A 22282-nucleotide genomic window follows, 5' to 3' on the forward strand; every position below is an offset into this window, starting at 1 on the left:
ACTTCCTTGTAATAAAAACCAGAGAGCACATGTATTATACTCTGCATGCCATTAAGTGGAACCTAACAACCACAGTAGATTTTTCCAGTCGAATAAACAATAACGTTCCCATCTTTATTCAGCCAGTTTTAAGAAACTCAAGCTGTTAGTGCATTTTAAATGCTAAAAATGTGTGTGGTTATTTTACTGGAGGGGAAAAATATCTCTGAACTGAGTCTAATAAAGGAAAAGAGATGGGAGATTTCTAGAGAATAAAACTAATACAACAACAGTGTTTTCCCTCTGGTTGCTAAACTTTGTTTACATTTTCTTTCATTTTTGCAATTGATGGAGCATCCTTCTGAAGGTCTAAAACCTTCTTGTAGTTTGGTATGAAACTTTGACCACATCTCTTTTACAGTCTGAATTCAAGGATAAAGAACTGAAGTTGGAGCAGCTTAGTTCCAAAATTTCAGATCTCAAAGAACTGACCCATAGTCAAGAGCCTCCTGCAGATCTCCAGGTAAAATAAAGATATTAGTAATCACAGACTGTGCTCAAATGACTAAGAAGAAACTCCTCCTGAAATTCGTGTCTCTCCTGTACTGCCTTTTTCTTTCAAGGCGACAGATACAGCATTATTTATATGTATCATAACTATTCTTTGTTCATATTTCTTTAGATAACTTTGATTTTTTCCGAAAAAAATATGCCATAAAGTAATTGAACATTAGAGTTGTAAAAGTATTTTTTACTAAATCAAAATAGAGTAAATAGTTTGCAAGGTAGATGATCAGATACGAGACAGATGATATTTTCTACACTGCACAACATTAAGCCACATCATATGTGAGCGCATACACAGTTTGCCTCTTTGAAAGAATTATAATGCAGTAAAATATGTTCGTTTTCTTTATCAAACCAAAAGTATTCTAGTGGACTGAAATTAGTGCCCTGAACTGGCTGTTACAAGAGAGGGGTAAAATACGAACACTGAAGGTGAGCTGTTGAACTTTTATTATTGGCTAGGTCCTTATTTTTTATGTTCTAGGGCAGATGCAAAACCAAAATATGACTATTTTGGATGTTTGATTTCAAATGGAAATTGGTATGTGAGACTATTCACTTTCAATGTCATAGTTTTAAAAGATAAGCTGACTTCTGCGATTTCCACAGGCAGGGAAATATCTCGATAGATACTTATTTCTAAACCATTTATCAGATTTTAACAGAACTTAATATAACATTCAAGCCTTGTTCACATTTTGCCGTGACCATACACATACAGATATGGGTCAAAAACCCTATAGCATAAAGATGTGCGGATTATATGAAAGTGCTTATGTTCTCCAAATTGTTTCTTTTACGCGAGAGGTTTAGAAAATTCGGGTTTAATCATATGTTTCATAATAAATATATATCCACTTTTAGAGCGAAACTTAGAGCAAATTATTTTGCAGAATATCACTGTTAACAAACACACACCTATTTCCAACTACTAAATATGATAAATACAATAAAAAATTTAAATCAATACAATAAAATAATTGTAGTTGATATATAAATGCAAATTTGAAAATAAAGCCTTACAAACTAAACATAAATCCCCAAATTATTTGCCAACATTCAAATGCTAAATAAGTAAACTACAGTATGATCAACTCATGTCCTAATAGCATAAACAATTCCTTAATAGAATTTTCAGTAATTGCTCATTTATAAATATTACCCTATTATGACTGATTTGATTTATTTTTTATTAGTAATATGTGCACAGCTAACATCTACTATAATTTCACATATTGTTGTCTTTGAACAGGTTAATAGCCAATATTCTAACTTATTTTTGTATTGTCTTCAATTTTGATCTGCCTTACACTGAGATACTTTAAGCCTCAGTGCTCTTAAGCCTCACCAATTGATATTTCTTTTTATGGAGCTAGTTGTGTTTAGGTGATGTTCTGTATATATGGCAAATTAGTAGTGGAAAAAGGTCAACTTCAACAGTTTGCAGTCTGGCTTTTTATAAGTTAGTATCCCTTCTTTGAGATACTGTAAGACGTATATCTAAGACTTAATCCTGAATGGTTGACATTTTTTATTTATGTAAGTATCTTTAGTTACGGATGTAAAGAGAGCAAAATGATCATTGTGTGTCACTTTCCTACATTCCATTTTTTCCATAAACGTTCACCATAATAAATGTTTTATGTAAATGCTTTAATACATAACATTTTGCTTTTAGTTTATAGAATCAGATTTGAGGCAGAAGTTGGAACATGCCAAAGAAATGTCAGAGACAGCAAAAGAGACGCTGAAAGATTTCAGTACTCAGAAGATGCAGTTACAGAAGTTTATTGATCAGATGACAGACTGGTTAACAAAAGTGGAAGAGACACTGTTAAGCTGTGCACGTAACCTGGATCCTGCAGCTCTAAATAAAGTGAAGGTTAGTGCTGAAGAAAATGAATATGCTTTTTCTTATGCAGTGATCTTTGTTTTTTTATGAGAGTTTTTGCTAAGCATTATACTTAATTTTCACTTGATAAAAAATATGTATCTATCTCCTGCACAGCTGCTAGAATATTAGCAAATAATACAGCAATACGCTTTAAGAAGTTCCACCAATGAACAAAAGTTCTGATCTATTAACTTTATACAAACCTTTTAGAAAATTATAACGAATAATATGGTCTTTGTTGTGACAAGAACCGGTTTTGTTACATTGAACTCTTCAGTCATTACTCCAGCATGTTTACAAGTCCATTGACTCCCTTGCAATATAAGTTATGAATTTATAACTCATCACAGTAAAAGACCCTGGGCAGAACTCAATTTTAACACTTCTACCTCAGAAGTCCTCCTCAGTCCTCATATATAGCAATTCTTTTGTCTACATCCTAGAGCTCTCTTGATTGCATACAATTTTGCACATCATAACTTGACAAACCACATGGAGATTTTTTCAGCGTGAGCACATGTTAATGTTCATATACCAGACAATTCAAATTTAATTTTCAAACAAATGTTCCTCTCTACTCAGATGAAAACTCCCTTTCATTCAGAAGTCCCACCAAATACCAGTGTCATATCGCATCTCACATGTACCTTCAGACTTTGCTGAAAATAACTATTGCTATTGAATATGCCTTGAAATTTATTTATTTTTTAATAGACTTGTAAACTATGAGAAACAGCATTTTTCACATTTCTGTGATGGCTTTTTAGTTTCAAGGATTCATATGACTTGGAAAAATCAGGAAACGTGATCCAGTACTTCTTCCCTTCATTGTGTCTAGGACTTGCAATAGACCATAGGCAGAAAGAGCATATAGGAGGAGAGGAATGCTTGAGGAAAAGAGAGGGCTCTTTCGTTTCTTTACAAATGTCATATTTGTGTTGTAACTTCATTTTCAGGAAACTCAAAAAGACCTTCAGCTTCAGCAGAGCAGCATTGACTCGACCCGTGAGAACCTCAACAGCCTGTGTCGCAAATACCATTCTGCAGAGCTGGAAACTCTTGGTGGCACTGTCACTTCATTAATAAAGAAGTATGAAGCTGTGAATCAGCTCTGTTCCAGAACACAGGCCAGCATGCAAGAGTCCTTGGAAAAACATTTCCTCCGTGAGTCTTCAGACTTGTTAGTATGAGCCATTAGCCCGCAGCCGTGAATCATTCTGGAGTGTGCCAGAGTTTCCAGTGATGTCACTTGCAATTACAACTTTATTTTTGTATGGAGCCTTTCAAAAAGTCCTGTTACCAAATGTTCATTTGATACGTGCTATGAAACAAAGCATTTTACAAAAACAGAATTCAACTTTAAACACGTAATATACATGTAAGGCAAGCTCAGCTCCACCTTTCTTCACTCTTGGTATACATCTCTAGTGTATACATATCCTTTGTGTATTTGCTATAAAGAGATGTATATAACCAAATGGAGATGTTTATAATGTAAAAGTCCCCATCTGAAGTATTTCCTGGGCTCCCTGGATAGTCAGTGGCAAGAAGTAGGCAATTTTTAATCTTATCTATTAAGATATTAATCTAGATATTATCTAACATTAAATTGGACATATCATAGACTGAAAATGCCTGTTTTTCTCCCATTGACTATGAAGGGGAACCTACTGTGACTGTTCAAATTTGGATCTTTACAATGGAAACATCTAACGTTTTGTGAAATGAATCCCACTCCCCAAGGTCATTGAAGGCAATTAGACTCATCCTGTTAGATTTACATGCTGTTCCTGAAGGATAAAAGAATTGTGGAAGACAGCTGTATAGTATGGTGGATAATGCTGTTTCTTAAAAAAATATTCTCTTCTCTATACTTTTTTATTAAATAAGATTCTATGCAAGAATTCCAGGAGTGGTTTTCTGGTGTGAAGGCTGCAGTAAAAGAATCATCTGACAGGTCTGGAGACAGCAAAGCCATAGAGGCAAAGCTACGTGACTTGCAGGTATAGTGAACAAATTAAAAAAATAATAACTAGCAATTTAACTATATGTATCCAATTACATCTCTAAAATAATTTGTAGATGCTATCATATTTATTGTTTTTGTTTCTGAAAAGGTAATGTAAGAATGGTTCAGGACAGCAATATGTCTTGTAGAGGAAATACAGTGGAAACTGTATTCACTGTTCTGAGAGATCAGAATTTAATTTCTGGAAGGTTTATGTGTAACTAAACTATTCGTGTTTCTGATTTTTAATCTTTTTTCCTTTCTTTGCCTTCTTTCTCTTCTTTTCCTTTTCCTACTTTTTCTTACACTATTGCTTATTCAATCTTTCAGATTAATACTGATATGTCAAAGCTTATCTGTGTAGATTTTTGATGGGACAAAACACAAACAGCAGACACCTACTGCAAACAGCCCTAATTCCTGAAATGTATAACATCTTCAGGACATGACTAAAGTATCCAGAGAAAGACAGGACTACCTTGGGACCAAATAATAAAATTGATCTCTGTGAATTGTAGCACCACTTAATAAAATTTTATTTGAACTATCTGCTTAGAATTTTTTCCATAGCTAGACATGGCTCTCATCTTGTTGGGGAATTCTGACCACTTCTAATAGAAATATTGCTTATCTTTAGTTATTAAATGTTTAAACTGTATTCTTTCATTACACAGAGTGTGCTGGATTCTATTAGTGAGGGACAGAACAAGTTAGATGCTGCCTGCAAGGAAGGAGAAAGTTTGTATGCTTGCTTACCCAAACCAGTTGTGAGTCATATTCAGGAGCAAATAGCAAAGTCTAACCAGAACTTCCAGGAATTCCTCAACCAGTGTCTGAATGATAAGAAGGCCCTGGAAGCTTGTGCCTCACACCTGGGAAGGTGAGTAATACCAGTAGTCACAGTGGACTGCATGAAATTGTCCGGCTGCAGAAATACAGGGCACAATTTGAAACGATTTCCAGTTACTCTATTCCTGTTTGCTTTTTTCTTTGGAAATATTTAAGGGAGAATGAAGTTCTCTGCTAAAAACAAAGCAACAGGTCTTGCTCCAAAGGTATTGATTTGGTTAAAGAATGGAAGGTCAGGATCATATATGTGGAAGATCTGTGTAGCTCGTGCAATCCTAAATCAGCAGTTGGGATCTCAGTAATTTAAATGCAATTTCCTGGAAGGAAAAGGTGTGATGAATTTTCAAGTTCTGCCCTGGGGTTTGAAGATAGTATGCTTTTTACACAGCATGCATCTGTCCTCTCCCATTCCAGATGGACATATTTCCTAAGGAGCTAATAAGAAAACACTCATAAATTATTACTTAGGGCTGGAATTTTGGGAGTTCAAATATTTTTAGGTGTAACTAGACTCAAAACTGTTGCTAATTGAAAGCGAAGTTAGTGTAGCAGTAATGGGCAAAACAGCAAGATGAGATGGTGTGCCTTCATGTAAGGAAAAGGTTTTCAAACTTAGGGCCAGAACTTATTTTGCTGAGTTCTGAGCGCTCCAGATTCCAGTTACGTTCTGTTGGAGAAATTGAAAGGACAACACTGCAGGTGTTGTAAGTGTCAACACTGAGTAAAAGCCCCTTTTTACCCATCTTTAATCTTAGACTAAATCACTATAAGGATTTGGAAAAAGCTTTCTTTTTATCTGCCTTTATTGAATCTAGTAATAAATAAAAGCACTGTCACTTTAAATTTTGGAGGCTTCTTTTCTCACTGTAGTTCCCATGATTTTGCTGGACGTTTTCAGAGAGTTGCTGAATATTTTTAGATTAGTAGTCACTGTGGAATTATGTTTTGTGTACAACTGTTATTCTCAAAGCATGAAGTTGATACCTAGCTTTATTTTTCTGGTCTTGTGAATATTGAAAGAACTGACTTAACTTCTTACAAACTTTACTCTACCTGAGAAATATTTTTAAGGGAGTATTTATCTGTTCTGTAGCTTTGAAGATCAGCACAAGAAACTTGGTCTGTGGATACATGACATGGAAGAAAGAATAAGCACAGAAGCATTAGGAGAGAGCAAACAGCTTATTCCTGAGAAGAAAAAGGAGGTGCAGAAAGTGGAAAAGTTCCTGGAAGAGTTACTGAATTCAAGGTAGTATGAAATACCTTTCCTAAAATACTCTCACTTTTTCCTCTGCTAAAGCAACAGTGAAACTGAACTGTTGGGGTAAAATGTGTTTGTGAAAGATAGAGAAAGGTGCTGCAACATACTCCATGAAAAGAGGCTGAATCCAGATACTTCCAGTTTTAAGGAAATTGGAATTTGAAGCCAACTCCAAAATTTAATGTTGATACATTTGTCATTAAGAAAAGCTTATCTTACTTCATTAATAAATGGAAACTGGAAAATACCACCTTAAGAAAAAAAAAAATCTTAAAAATATTGCTTGTAAAAGCAACAGTAAAAATGACACATTTAAAATTTGCTTTCTGTCCTGCAACACTCAGATCCAACCAGGTTAGCAGAATCCTCTTTTCCATATAGCTGACTTTATAAAAGAGCTCAAATAACATCCACATTGGCCGTGAAATCTTTCTAGAATCCAGACTTAGCCAATAGATGATGAAGTAATTGCCTTTTTTAGTACGCTGTGGTTTTTCAAATTCTTTTTTTATTATTAGGTTGGTGAAGATAGAACAGAAATAGTAGTCAGTTGTTCAAGCCTCACAGCACGCTAAAAGGAAACACCCAGTCTCTACCTATCCCCTTGAGACTGATGCAAGACGTTTTGGTCTGATGTAAATTCCCTGTAATCACAGGGTATCGGGAAGGGTGATCCAGCAGATTGAGATTAACTGAGGCTGTATAAACCCAGAGTTTTAATCCCTTTTACTGAACCTTGTACTGAACCCCAGTGTCTAATCCTAGACAAATGGCCTGTCCTTTCCATCATGCCTTCCTACCTGTCAAAGACTATAAACTTCTCAGAAGCTTTGAAAGGTACAAAAAGGTAGCAGTTCATATAGAACTGGAAAGTCTGACAGCTGAAAAGAAAATTAAGTTAGCTTTTAATTCAAATGTGCAACACAAAGATTTCAGTGTGATCATTTTGAGCACCAAAATCTGCAAGAAATGTCACTGTACCCAAGTAAAGATATTAATCAATACACACTGCTTATGTTTCCTTTCAGTCTCTCCCAGTTAATTTTTCTGTAAACTATGAACTCTAACACTGGTGGAGTAGGTGATTATGTCAGCAACCTTCATAATTTCTGATAGTTGCTGTAACAATATCATATGCTTTCTGAAACTGATTTTCAGTCTCAATGTTTTGTTTCAGAGAATCTTTTGAAAAGCTGTCCCAAATGGCACAAACTTTAAATGAAGAAGGCCATGGTGCAGGGAGGGAAGTGCGCCTGGCCTCTCAACATCTCACCAATTATCAAAACATGGTCAAAACTGTCAAGGAGAAGCTGCGAACATGTCAGCTTGCACTCCAAGAGCATCTCACTTTGGAGGAGGCATTGCAGAGTATGTGGTCATGGGTGAAAGAGGTTCAAGATAAACTGGTGTCATCAGAGAGCACTGTTGGTAGCAAAGCCACACTAGAGAGACGACTGACACAAATTCAGGTAAAGAAGGATACAACTAGAGATTACATATCAAGGTTAATATTGGGTGTGGGCCACATCAGTGGAAAAAGAATTGTATTTTATTCTTTGTATTTTATTCTTTTGTATTTTATTCTTTCTGCAGTTATGAAGGAGAGGATTAGAATTTAAGGTGTTCTTGACAAATTGGGAGGTGCAGCATGAAAAACAAGATGAAGTTTAGTGGAGACAGGTGCCAGGTATTACATTTAATAAGGAATAATGAACTATGAAAATGTGTATACAGGTCCAAAAAAGCTTTCTAATGGACGGGAAGCCTTGGAATAATTGACATAGAGAGGCTGTGACATACCTGTCACAGGAGGACTTCAGGAACAGGGTAGATAAACATCTATTAGGAAGGTCATCTGTGTAGGAGATTCTGCCATGGGCTTTCTTGAGATTTCTTCTTGCTATATGGTGCTGTCTTTCTGTGCAGTGCTTGACCTACTCATTATCTACTGCAATGTGAGCAATATTTTAGGATGACCAATGCAATGAAATACCTGTATGGCTGTGGGAAAACCTGCTGGATCACTTGCACATAGCAAGGGACAGGCACTTACAAGAAAAGGTGCCTAAGAACTCCTACTGGCCATGGCTGTCAAGGATAAATGATCTCAGAGAAGGTGGTATCCACTGTTGAAAGAATAACAGCTTTCACCTCTCAGCAGGTTGCATTTGATGTTTTGACTTATTTTGCCTCACAGGAGATCCTCTTACTCAAAGGTGATGGTGAAGTTAAGTTGAACATGGCCATTGGCAAAGGAGAACAAGCACTTAGAAGCAGCAATGAGGAAGGACAAAAGGTGATACAAACTGAGCTACAGACGCTGAAGGACGTATGGAACGACATCATCAGCACCTCAGTGAACTGGCAGAGGTAAAACTCCCTGGAAACACTGGTCAGACCCTGCCATCTTTGCTTACAAAGAGTGGTACCTCACAGCATATAGGAGTCCATTCATTCATTACTGGTATGTTAGGGAAAAGTTGCATCATCAGAGAGAATCAAAATTGCCTGGAAAAAATACATCCTTCTATAAAAAAGACAAGTTGACCCTATCAGATGAATCAAATTTCATATGAGATGGTACTTGATGGTAATTTAAAAATAAATAGAAATCATACAAATTTATACAGAGAAAAAGCAAGAAAGGGCTTTCTGAGTTATTGAACCTGTACTTGGGCAGGACCAAGAACATCTGACATATTTATCTACCTTTTCCTTACAAAACTCTAGGAAGGTTTCTCAATTCTGTCTTTCATTATGCTTTTTAATTAAAAAAAATCCTAATATCCACTCCAAATAATCTTTCTTGCAAATTAAGTTGATTTCTTCTTGTCTTAACCTCGGTAGAAATGGAAAGTTTTTCTTATTGCCTGTGTGAGACCATTTTACATCTTTGAAGGCCTCCATCATCTCTGTTCTGGACAGACTGACTTTCTCAGTACTAATACTTTCTGGACCTCTTTCATCCTTGTTTCTTTTTCAATAGATTGCAGACTATCACTAGTTTGTCTACATTTTTCTTAAAAGATAATAACTGAAAGTGGGCTGACCTCTTACTGTATTTGAGACCTTATTAATTCTGAATAGAGCATCAGTACTTTCCGTTTCCTTCATACAACACTCCTCTTAATCCACTCCAGAATGAGGTTTTCCTTTCTTTGCAATAGCATCATATTGTTGAATTTTGTTTACTTCTTTATCCAGTACTATCTCCAAATCATTTTCCACAGTACTAAGCCTAGGCAGTTATCCCCAATTTTGTATTTGTATATCTGGCTTCTCCTTCCTAAATAAAGCATTACTTTCATCATCAAATTCCATCTTTTTAAAATTTCTGTTAAGAACATCTGACATTTAAATCCTGTCATCCAACTAGCTGCAGCTGCTCCCTGGCTGCTTTCATTTCTGGGTTTTACAAGCACTCTCTGCTCCAACGTCCCAGTCATTACCAGGTAGAAATGGGCCCTTGGTGAACTTCTGCATGATCCTACTTCCTTAGTTCTCTAATGAAAACAGAGTTTTCCCTGCATCAGAAAACTCATAGATCTGCATCAGAAAGGTCATAGAACTGCATTTTAGATAATCTGAGTGCTAGGGTATCTGGATCCTAAATATCAGCTGTGGGAGCCATGATATAGGTAAATTGGAGTTTATAAATTGAAAGTGGTGCCACTTTCTTTCTTATTCCAAAATTGTAATACAATTATATGTAGAAAACTATAATGGGCTGCCTTTAAGGTTTCACTCTAATTTCACCCAATTTTTGTCATAAAATATTATCTAGATGAGGCTAGACCATTACATTTTGAAGGAAATCCTTACTACACTTCATGTCTGTCATTAAGTCCAGTGGAATGAGAATTACATTCCTCAACACAAATCCCAGAGAAATCTGGTGGACTGCTACAAGGAGCAATATATAGCAGAAAAGAGTATTTCTTATAAATTGTAAATGAAACTATATAGAATTGATTTGTTCTTCCAAAACTTGCCAGAATATCTCTTAATTGTCAATAATTTTATAGGCTGCTGTACATTTTATTACTCTGATCATAAAGAACTCCAGTTATGCCCTGTATTTTACTTTGCTGGATAGACACTGAAATGTGCTTTTCATTAGTCCGAGACAGACAGATTGCTCATGTAACGTGTGATAGGGAAGCAGTTGTATCAGGTTATATGTAGTAGCCCAAAGAACACAGAAATTCTAGAATAGCTTGCTTGTAAGTTGACATAGAAAACTAAAGCAAGATGGGGGAACAAGAATATTCTAGACATATTATACATGGCTACAGACAGTGTAACAATTAAGGTATAAGCAGGTTCTTTTTTTTCAGGCCTTTCAAAAGTTCTCATCTGTACTGTGTTTGTTTCTTTTAATGTAAGCTGCCTAGAGTCTGTTATTAGCCAGTGGAATGAATATCTGGAAAGGAAAAACCAGCTGGAGCAGTGGTTAGAGAAACTGGATCACAAAGTGGACCAGCCTTTAGAACCACAGATCGGTCTGAAGGAGAAGTTTGCTCAGCTGGACCACTTCCAGGCTATTGTTTCTGAGATAGAGGATCACTCTGGTGATTTACAGCAACTCATTGAAAAAGCTGTGGAACTGTATGAAAAGACAGAGGATGATTCTTTTGGAGAAGCAGCTCAAGAAGAACTAAAAACACAGTTTAATGACATCACAACTGTAGCTAAGGTAAGATAAAGGCAAAGGCCTCCATTTCAAGTAAAATGTTTAGATATCTGTATATAAGGCTAAAATTTTGATTTTCATAATTTTTTAGTAACTAAAGGATTGACTGTGTTTGAATAGTCTTGCCTTTTGTTATGGTTGAGTCTAACAAAAAAGTTGGGTGTAGTTTACTAAAGTTCACTGGAATGCAAAAAAAAGTTGTTTCGAATTGTAATTGGTATGGTTATGATTTTTGAAGAATGTAGGGCATATATTTTCTTCCTAGTTTCATATATACAACCATATTTCTGACATTCTTCCAGATTTACTTTCATCTAATTCTTTTTCATTCATTCCTAGCACTTTTTTTTACCTAGAAAGGGAAGAATGAAATACCTCCCTGAGCAGAAAACGTATTGTCAGAAAGATATATGCCTGTGTTTTGTGGTGTTTCAAGCCACTAAGAACTGCACATGCTATACAGGTATTCTGTTTGGTTTCTAAGAAAAGACATGGGAGCTCACCGAGACCTTCTGCCAACCAGATCGTGACAGTGACACTAGCTCTGAGTTACAATCTCCACCTTCTAAGCTAATGGGAAAGTTTGCATCAGGAAGAAGCCACGTAGTAACAGGCTAATGTGAGATTGAAGTAAACACTGTATATAAATTCAGTAATCTGATGGAAGTGTGATTTGAGTTTTCGTGTATTGAGAATAGAGCTGATGGCCTGTAGGTAATTAATCAATAGTCTATATAAAAAAGATTACCAAAGTAAAAAAATAAGTGGAAGATCTAGCAAATTATCTGTTAGGAAAAATGTTAAATCTAGGGCATATGAATCTACTTCTTCAGTAAAAATCTGCATTTTTCTTACTAAACTTGATAAAGGAAAGTCATTATGTGGAATCATGCAGTTTGGGTTTGGATTTGTTTTTTTTATTTGTGGGATAAGATATACTATTATTGTCATTGCTTTATTGCTTTAAACATAGACCATAGATATTACAGCCCTCTCAGATGTATCTAGTCTGTGATTACCGTCTATTCACACACTCTTTAGTTTTTATGATGAACTTCTGCTCTCTTTTTTTAATCGATATAGTAAGCTATGAACCTGGTTTCTAGAGAATCAGTGCAGTTTCATCCTCATATAACTCTACTTCTTTCAGCGGCGTTAAATCTGGAGCAATACAAAGATTACTGCCTCACTCAATACAATGCTTTTAAACTGGTGTGAAAAGAGTAGCATAAGTGAGTATGGCGGTATTCTCCTAAAATCAATATGCATCTATAAATTTAATTTCTTAAGCAAGAAAGACAGCTTTGCAGTCTTTCGCTTGGGAGAGCAGCACTGACTGCAACTGGTAGAAGCCACTGCCACCATAAGAGACCAACTGAAGTTGCACTTTGCCTCCACTCTCCCCCTCTACTGGTGCTATATTTTGGTGTGAGCAAAGTAAACAGGGGTGTGCGGTTGCCTTTCCTGGGGCTCTTTTGCTTCACTAGGAAGGTATCTATTTTGTTTAGAGTCAGGCACATGTGGACATTTTCTTACACTGTTGTTGCATAAAATGCATTAAGATGTAAAAACTCTGAGGATTTACTTTAGGTCATCTTTGTTTAGCTAGTAACCATCCATTGTCTAGCTGGTCTGACACATTCTGAGAAATTATGATGATTATTTTCAGAGGGAACAGTAGGGCTTATTAATCTAACTTAATTTTTAAAAGCATTAGTTGAATGTTGAGTTATTCAAAATTAAAAATAACTGGAGATTAATTCATAAGTGGTTTAATGATACTTAGATCTAGATTAGAGTATCCACACAGGAGTAAAAAGCTATTTGGTTAGCTCAGTTGACTTTTGGTTATTTTTGATAAACATTCCTGAGTGTTAGCTCACAAGAATATAAGAACAAATCTACTCAGTCAGACCAAAGACAAATCTAGACCAGGACACTATCTCACCTTTTCATAGTAAGGTAAGCTGGCCCCACTTTAAGCTTACATTGAAAAGCTAAGATGGAGCCATGAAGCTGTCATACGTCTGTGTCAGGGAAAGCATCCTCCAGGGCTGCAAGGCAGGTGGCCAGGGACAGCCACCACTTCTAATCTGATGGTTAAAAATGGGACTCAGTACCATAAGAACCTTTTGCACTTTTGAACAGCAGAAGTCCTCCTTTGTGGTCTTTGTATGGGACATCTCTCTGACTCTGCTTAGCATTTATAGAGACTTGGTTCTTCTAAATAAGAGCTATGTTTCTGGCAGCATGCTGCTCCCTGGGAGGACCCATGGGTGATCTGTAAGACCCTCTCCAGGGGGTATTGGGAAAAGCGTGCCAGAGTTACCCAGCAGCAGCTTTGACTATCATCTATTAAATGATACATTTTGTGTTAAAGGATGTGTTAAAGTACATTTTTGCATACATTTTCAGAAGGCTTCTTCATCTTTTGCTGCAGCAGAACACACATGTCCACACCAACCTAAACCAAACCTTGTGCAGTGTAGCACTGTGTTCTGCTGCTATAAGCTGTGCTCTATTCAGCATTCAGATGGATGCTACAGTCAGACCAGCACTGCATGCTTAAAGCCAGGACAGTATTTAAGCACTTTAATGGTCTTTTTTTTTTTCATCTGAATGATAGGAGAAAATGAGGAAAGTAGAAGATATTGTGAAGGATCATTTGCTATACCTTGATGCTGTGCATGAATTCACAGACTGGCTCCATTCTGCGAAGGAAGAGCTGCACCGCTGGTCAGATGCATCTGGAGATACATCAACCATACAGAAAAAGCTAGCCAAAATCAATGTAAGATAAGTCAGCTTTCATGATTTCATCTGCAATTAAGACCCTATGCTCTAAAATAGGCCAGAGCCAAAAAGTTGTGGGATCTTGTTCTTTGTGTATTTGACATGGTGATTACATTTCAGTGAGCTGAAAGCAAGCTTTCTAAGCTATGTTTTGTTTTCACCTCCCTTTCCATATTAAACTGATGGAGTAAAAGTACAGTCAGACCTGAGTTAGCTACAGCACACATGGAAACAATTTGCAGGAGCGGAAGCCCAGTGGCATCACAGAAAAATGTGGCTTAGCTAATTAATGAATACTGCTCTGCCCTCATCCCTGAATATGCTTTCTCCATGAGCCAAGTTGTCTGAATCAAAGTCAGAAACAACCTTTCCTGATTTGCATGAATTGGAGATGCATAAAGCAGTGCAAGGATTGTTATCCCCAAACCCGGTGAAAATGTATGAGTTGCCTCCCTGTGTATGCTCTCCTCCTTACCCTGGCATCCATTCCCAGGCATTTGAGTCCCTAAGCAAGTTACATATTCCTGAATGCAACATTAAAGCAGACTGCATGTTTTGCTCGTGCCTGACGTTTTCGTTCAGACACTCACACTAGCAACATTTTACTCTGCTCCCAAACATGAGCGTGTGGGCCAGTGAACAGACTACTATACGAAGATTCAGGATACCCGAGATCAAACTACAGATTTGTTGTACACTTTTGGATAGTTTTCAGTCATCTCCTTTGTGCTCAAACTCCCCATGTATGAAACAGGGAAGGGAGGAGATAGTAGTTTCTAGATCGTAAGACTAACAAGAGAATAAATAACATTACTCTGGCAGGCAGAGTTTGGGATGATATTTATATTCTCCAGCTTCTTAAACTGAAAACTCCCAAAATTCCCTTGTAGCATGTGTGAGATTGAAATAGGACACTGTAGAAAGAATTCACTTCTGGAAAAAAAAAAAAAAAAAGAAAAAAAAGACATGTGCAACCAATTATGGCACATCACGGGTAGGCTGCAAAACGCTTTTTCTAAGCAGCACAGTTGTGTTTTTAAAACTGCTATGAGCAGCTACCTACCAGTGTTTCTTATGCAACAGAGCACAACAAAGCTGTTATTTTCCGCATCTTAACCTAAACAGTGTTTTCAGTGTCTAGAAGAAGTTCTTTCTCCGCTAAGCTTATGACAGCTTCGGAGTGGCTCTTCGATCAGCGCGAAGCCCGCACACTCTCTTGACCGAGCCTTATTCTCACCCGTCCTCCGGCGGCCTTTTGCCCCCCGGGCGCAGCCCGGCTGCGGGGAAGGCGCTGCTGCCGCCGCCGAGGCCGCTGCCGGCCGCGGGGCGCGCCCCGCGCTGCCCCCGCCCGCTCGGGCGGACCCCCCCCGCCCGGTGATGGCGGCGGCGGCTCTGCGGGTTACCATGGCAACGTCGCCTTGCAGGAGCTGGTAGAGTCCCGCCGGATCGGCGCGGGCCGCCTGGGCCGAGTGGAGACGCTGGCTCCCGCCGCGAAGCGCAGCACGGCTGCCGGCGGGTGCCAGCTGCTGGCCGCCGAGATGCAGGCCCTGCAGTCGGAGTGGAAGCAGTGGGAAGAGAGCGCCTTCCGGAGCCAAAGCAGCCTGCGGGATGTGCTGAGCCAGATGGCCCTGTCGGAGCGGGAGTTCGCGGCGCGGGTCGCGCAGCTGGAGGAGGCCGTGCAGCGGTTCGGCGGGCTGCTGGCCGCCTGGTCGCAGAGCCTGGCCCCCCGCGACAGCCAGCACACCGACGCCGAGGTCGTGGAAAGCTGGCGCAAGGAGAAAGTAAGGTCACATCTCTTTTCCTAGCAGTTTTTCGGTTGTAAATGTACAGCTACTGTGGGCAGAAAACTTCTGCCAAGCGGGACTGCCAAGGAGTAAATAAAAAAATGTATTCGTGAAGGATATTTCTATGAAATCCCAACTTTCCAAACTTTTTTTGTAACCGTAATTGTAGCAAGCAGCGTTTACAGAAGGCGTTTCTCTCCTTGGCCACTGCTGTACAAGGCTTAGCAAATGCTGCCTGGAACTTAGATGTTAAAAACGGGGCTCGCCTCTGAGAAAGTGAAGGAGCTAGCACACCAGCTCTCAGCTTCTCTTCCAAGTCACTCAGCGTTTCAAGCCAGAGTGGCACTTGATCAGGGAAATGTGAAGCATTTCCTGAAAGCCAGGTAGGAGCTGGAGCCATTTCTTACATATTATTTGTCAGGAGTGTATTGAGCTTATACTTTCCATTTCTTGAAATATCCTTCACATCATGCACGTTGAGATCTTGTCCAATATTTAAAGAAGTTATACTGGAAATTGGTATACTTGCTAATTGCTTTGCTGTGGAACGCAGTGGAATTTAGAGAAATAGAGAGGTTGCTTCTGTTCCTTATTGTCTTCTAGCAAAAAATTCCATGTGTATGATGTATGACACACACACATTATATATAAAAATATATACATATTTTCACAACAATCAAGATATACGTTTGTATGTATCTCAACCACTGTGAATCACAGATATTGAGAAAAAATACAGAGTATTTCCCTTTCAGGGTAGTGTTGCAATAAAGCTCTTTCAGTAAAGGACGAACTTTCTGACCCCTTGACTGAAGAAACATTCAGAAATCCCAGAACACCTTCTCTTTGAACTGAGATTATAAATCTCCTCTCTGCTGTCTGTGCCAAGTTACTTCTGTGGCTTCCCCTTTCACAGAATTCCCTGACACAGATTTATGGAACCTGCTTGCTTGAATGCCAGTACATATTTGTAGGAATAATAAAGCTGACAGTATGTTGGTACAAATACACAAAGTCTTCCGTGTTTATATGTTTTTAAAAAGGAAAGGAAGACATGGAATTGTCATCAACATACGGCAACAATTACCAGACATTTTTTAATTTATAAATGGAGAAGTACTAAATTCAAAGGATATTGCTTTTATAAGTAGTATATATACTGTGCACGTACTGTGGCTTTATGTAACAACACCTTATTTAGATTAGACAGTTGTAAACTTTGGCTAATGAGGAAAATGCAGAGGAATCTCAAGACTTACTATGCACAGCCCTACTATGTAATTTTATTTATAGTTAGGGGAAATGTGACCGTAATCCTTCCATTTCTGGACCCCAAGAATAGGTCCTATTGTGAACGTAAAATAGCACTGCAGCTTTCCATTTCCATTGTCTCACAGTGATTCTGTTGCCATGTAAGCCAAGGTCATGAATTAAAAATGCATTTCCTAATTCTCAGAATTAGCAAGCTCATTCTGTTATTCTATTATACTCAAGCTCTGTTCCTTTAGGTACGTGCAACATAAGAGCAACAGACCTTGTACTTGGAATTCAGCAAATTATTTTGGTAATTTTCAGATTCAAAATTAAATCCAAGTGGCTGCAACCCTGCTATCCATACAGTGTTTCTGTATGGAAAAATGCCATAGTTAAATGTACCCTGTTTTGCAAGTTAATGTTCCTGTTTGTTAATAGGTTGTGCGTAACGCTGTATGTCATCAGAATCTTTTAGGTTATTTGAAACTGAAAAATTTCATTGAAAACAGGCAATTCTAACCCTGTGCTACTCTTAGGACATGTTTTCTTTACCAAAAAAAAAGCTGTTAGTATTTCGTTATGGTGATTCCTGCTCTATACAATTTGTGACATCCTGTGTTTAAGTAACGGCCATTGTGGTGTTATTCCTAATGCTTTCAAAAAAAGTCCTGTGTGTAGTTTAACATAAAGTAAGATAAACAAAAAGTAGTTAGTTTACATTTTTTTTCTAAGCATCATTGCTATTACATAATTACTTAATTCAAATGCTGCTTTACATGGCATCGAATCAGACTGGCAGTCAGACTATTTCAAGTATCTTTTAATTATGGTTGAACAGATTTCTGGTGTATGAGTGACTCAAAGCAGATAAAGTCCATAATAGGAGCATGAATAATGTAAATTACAGGAGTCTTGACAATATTTGCTGTAGCAAAATATTTTTTCATACTCATAAGAACACGTGAAAGTTTGTACACATAATACATCTGAAATGTCTCTAGATTTAATTTTACAGGGCTTCCCTGTCATCTATTAATGCAAACAGATTTCAGTAATGTTAATATAATCAAGCTGTGATTATGGTCTAAATCACTGTTATTCATAGCTAACACATGCTTGTAGTTTTATTTTTCTCAAAATGGATTATTGTGGTTTTTCTTCCTGGCAGTTCAGGTACTACAAAGAAGCAATATATCTCTCTTTTTTTTTACTTGCTCAGAAATGCATGATATAGATCTTAAAAAGTTCATTTCACAGCTCTGCAGACTTTATCAGGAAAAGGTATATGAAGCAAGCACAAAGTTGCTTGTGGGCAGCAGGCACATGAGCTTAATCCCTGGCTTTTGTCCATTTTCTGTTTTTACTAAGTCTGTTGATTGGTTTGCTAGACCCTTGCTAATATTTCTTTTTACTTTTCATTTACATAAAGGGATATCTCTTTATTTCAGAATTAGTTAATACTTTATGGTGAAAAATCTACTCAGTGAGCATTTTTATCTCTGTAATGTAGATTGTGATATTTTGAAAACCTTCTGCATATATTTTCATGTACATCATTTGTACCTTTCCTGAACATTCAATTTTGTGCTGATAGATTATTACAAACTGTTTACTATGTATATTTTCAATCATCCTTTCTTTTATATATTCAGAAACATGATTTGGGGACTTCCTTGTCCCACTTCCATGTCCCCGTTCAAATCTGTCTTCGCTGTCATATGATCTGTTTCTTAAGTTAATATTGTACATTTCTTCCAGATTGGCACTTAGATTTAGCCAAACTAATCCACATGGGCCAAACACTCTGGCCTGCCTGCGCTGCAGAACCTCTGCTGTGGTGAATGTAACTAGCTAGAAGATTGTCTTTTCTCCCTAGTAGTTTAAGAGGAATGCCTGAAGAATTTAGTTTCTAGTGAAACAAGGAGCCAAGTCTGCACTGCTCATTATGCTGGAGTAGCTGGCGGGATTCTGCAGTGGAGATGCTGTGGACGTCAACAAGGACTGTTTTTGTTGGAGCGGTTATCACACCTCTCCCAGTGACGTAAGCTAAGCCAACAAAAGCATTTTTTCTGTTGGCTTAGCTGTCTCCAAAGCAAGAGTCTTTCCAGTGCAGCAATGACAGGCAGTAACCCATTTACTCTCACAGGATTGTGAGCAGCTGTACTCTTACATTATGAAGCCCTCTGCGAAAGAGTTGAAGCGTTAAAAGCTTTGTGCGTAAATTAATTTTTTGGTTACAGCTCAAAACAGTTTTTATTGAACATGCTAAACTCAAGCTAACAGGCTAATTATATTTATATAAGTAGATATTATTTGCTGTTCCCTAATTGTACGTACCTTTATATGTATAAGGCTAACTGACAATACATAGCTCATTTATTAGAATGAAATTTATGTATTAAACTGTTCTTTGAGAACATTTTGAGCTAGTAAAGTTGAGGCTTCCAGAAATTTGGTCTCTAGAAGCTCGTCATTTCAAATAAGCTTCTCCTGGTTTGATTGCTAAAATACTCTTGAAAGTGAATGTGCATAGATCATAAATGAAGTTGAATTTAAATTCTGATAAATTTTGATTCAAAAGATTTTTTTTTTCCATTTACTCACCAATATTGTTTATTTGTTTTGTTTCAACAGGAAACATTGGATGCTCTGATAAAGTCTGAACATATGACAGATGAGATCAAAACTCAGTTGAATGATCTTTGTAGATTTTCCAGAGATTTGAGTACTCATTCTTCAAAAGTTTCAGGGTTGATTAAGGAGTACAACAGGTACATATTCATCTTGTTTATAGTAATCAATCGTGGGGGGGGGGGGGGCTGAGCTGGCTTTTAGGGAACCGTTAATTAGAATTTTAGAATTAGAAACAGAGGTATACAATGGTTAGAATCATTATTTTGATTTTGGTGTCAATAGGGGTTGTAAAAAGTAGCAATTGAGTTTTTTTTCTAAAAGCCAGGCTATGCCACTGAACTCAGCTGAAATTAATGTATATCCACACCTGACCTATTACAGGAGGAATCCTTGTAAGAAACTGTGAGGTAGCACTATGGCTTATTTGTCTGAAGGAGGAACAAGCTATACCAGCTATTTAAGATCTTTTTCTTAATTTTGTCCTTCAGTTTACTCTTCTTTGACTAGCCGGTTCCCTGAAACAGGGGAGCTAGCATTTGCTTGCTTGCTTTCTCTCAGGTCACTCTGGCTGGTTTACTTGGGAGCATGACACCTGTATTTCAGACACAAGATTCTGTTTTCTCTTGCAGGGGGTTACAGCTTTTGGCTTCTGTAGCTGCAGAAGGGTGTGAAGACCCACTTCTAACGTTACCCTAACCTTACCATTGTATTTCAGCGAACTAAGTAATAGCATTGTCACCTAACAGAGTCCTGTCTTTCCTCCCTCCCTCCCTCAATCTCTTCTGCTTCCCTGATGTGATAAACGCAGCCTCTGCCTGCAAGCTTCAAAAGGATGTCAAAGCAAAGAGCAGATCTTGCAGCAAAGGTTTCGGATGGCTTTCAGGGACTTCCAGCAGTGGCTGGTCAATGCAAAAGTCACCACAGCCAAATGCTTTGACGTGCCTCAAAATATCAGTGAAGCTTCAGCAAGTCTGCAGAAAATACAGGTAACTCCATAGCAGAAAAATATTAGTATAAGGGAGAACCAAGCAGTTTCATATAAAGCTTAGGTTGAATTGTTTGGTTAATTACTATTTTTTTTAATGTTGTTATTGTCAAGACTAAAGGTGACTAATTACAAGGAAATAAACACTTACTTTTTTCTTTTTCAATCTAGTTTGTTTAGTTTAATTTTTGGGCTACAGTTTGTGTGTAGTCATTGTCTCTCACCGTAGTTTTCCTTGGTTGTTTCTTTTTTACAATAGGAAAAAAAAAAAGTTTTTAAAGTAACAGAGTACTGTAAAATCAGAACGAGATCAGAATTGGGACTTAGTACCTGGAATTATTTCAAATTTAATTATTTTTCCTCATATATGAAAGTAGAGCCCTTATAGTGGAAGAACAGAGTTAAAATGTATGCAGTACAAGCAGGCATTTAAAAAGTGTATTTTTCACAGAAAGCTAAAACAAGCCCCAAAAACTCTGTGGAAAGGAATGTCAATTAAAAGTTTATTTTAATAAAGCAAGTGAAAGAAATACTTTTACAAATAGTATATAACTATAATTTCAACCGAAAATAGTCAAATGAGAATTACATAAGGAGACTATTAAACCTTCAGTTAGATAGTGTAACGGAAGAAATTCATATCGGTTTCTCAGAAAATACCAAAACCCAGATCACTTCCTCCTTCTTTTGGTAAATTCACTTTCCCTTGCTTAAATGGTTTACTTAAAAGCGTAAACAATACTGTATTAATGTATCAAATCTTTGACTATCCCAAAATGAGAATATGTATAGAGGAAATATCGGGGGAAAAAATCCTAGTAGTTTTTGACATTAAATATAAGAGTTTTAGGAAGGGTGTTTTTTTTTTCCAACAGTGGTAAGATTTTTTTTTCTTTATGACTGCAGACTTTACTTTGTTCTCCTCCTCCCTGAAAGCTGCTTTAGATGAAAGAAACTTTTTTTGACATGCAGTAACTGCTTTAGGACTTCTAGAGATGTCTTGGTAACGTGTACAAACTTAAAGTTTTATTTTTGTTAAAAGCTAATATCTGTCTGTTAGCACATTTGACATCATTAAGTCACAAGGCAATTACATCTTTGATTTTAATATAGCCAGAACTTGAACCAAGTATCTCAAAGCTAACAAACTCTTTGCATTCTCTACTAAGACCTCTAGTGTAACACAGAATCAGAACCTGACTCAGTAATTTTTGTATCAAGCCTGTTACTTCTGAACATGGACGTAACCTTATGATTATGGATATAAAACTATTTGTGTATCACATAATCATGATAGTAACGGTTTAAAATATTGGTATTTAAGACTGCTAAATTCCTTTGAGTCCTAAATGCTCACAAAGTCTTTTAATAATTACAAGTTATAAGAACGTTATCCCAGTACATTGGAATTTAAAAATCTGGCTATTTCCTTACATTTCTGTAATTCTTGCACATGCGTTTTTCCGCACACTTCTTGCACACCAGCATTGTGCAAGATTTCTGTGAAGAAAAATACTTTCAAACAGAGAAGGTAAATGAGGGATGCAGAGGGATAAATGACACAGCTTAGACGTTGCTCAG

General features: G+C 37.3%; 1 protein-coding gene across 1 annotated transcript in view; it reads left to right on the forward strand.

The window, feature by feature from the left end:
* SYNE1 (spectrin repeat containing nuclear envelope protein 1) overlaps window positions 1-22282 on the forward strand; it is a 314802-nt gene that overhangs the window by 137563 nt on the left and 154957 nt on the right. Inside the window, exons 45-57 of the mRNA XM_075146137.1 lie at window positions 401-502; window positions 2225-2428; window positions 3397-3604; window positions 4331-4443; window positions 5123-5328; window positions 6391-6546; window positions 7736-8027; window positions 8756-8928; window positions 10945-11254; window positions 13878-14042; window positions 15469-15825; window positions 19717-19853; window positions 20525-20702. Coding sequence (XP_075002238.1) covers window positions 401-502; window positions 2225-2428; window positions 3397-3604; window positions 4331-4443; window positions 5123-5328; window positions 6391-6546; window positions 7736-8027; window positions 8756-8928; window positions 10945-11254; window positions 13878-14042; window positions 15469-15825; window positions 19717-19853; window positions 20525-20702 — 2601 coding nt within the window. The remainder of the gene's footprint in view (window positions 1-400; window positions 503-2224; window positions 2429-3396; window positions 3605-4330; window positions 4444-5122; window positions 5329-6390; window positions 6547-7735; window positions 8028-8755; window positions 8929-10944; window positions 11255-13877; window positions 14043-15468; window positions 15826-19716; window positions 19854-20524; window positions 20703-22282) is intronic.

This window comes from Calonectris borealis, chromosome 3, assembly GCF_964195595.1.
Source record: "Calonectris borealis chromosome 3, bCalBor7.hap1.2, whole genome shotgun sequence".
Lineage (NCBI taxonomy): Eukaryota > Metazoa > Chordata > Aves > Procellariiformes > Procellariidae > Calonectris > Calonectris borealis.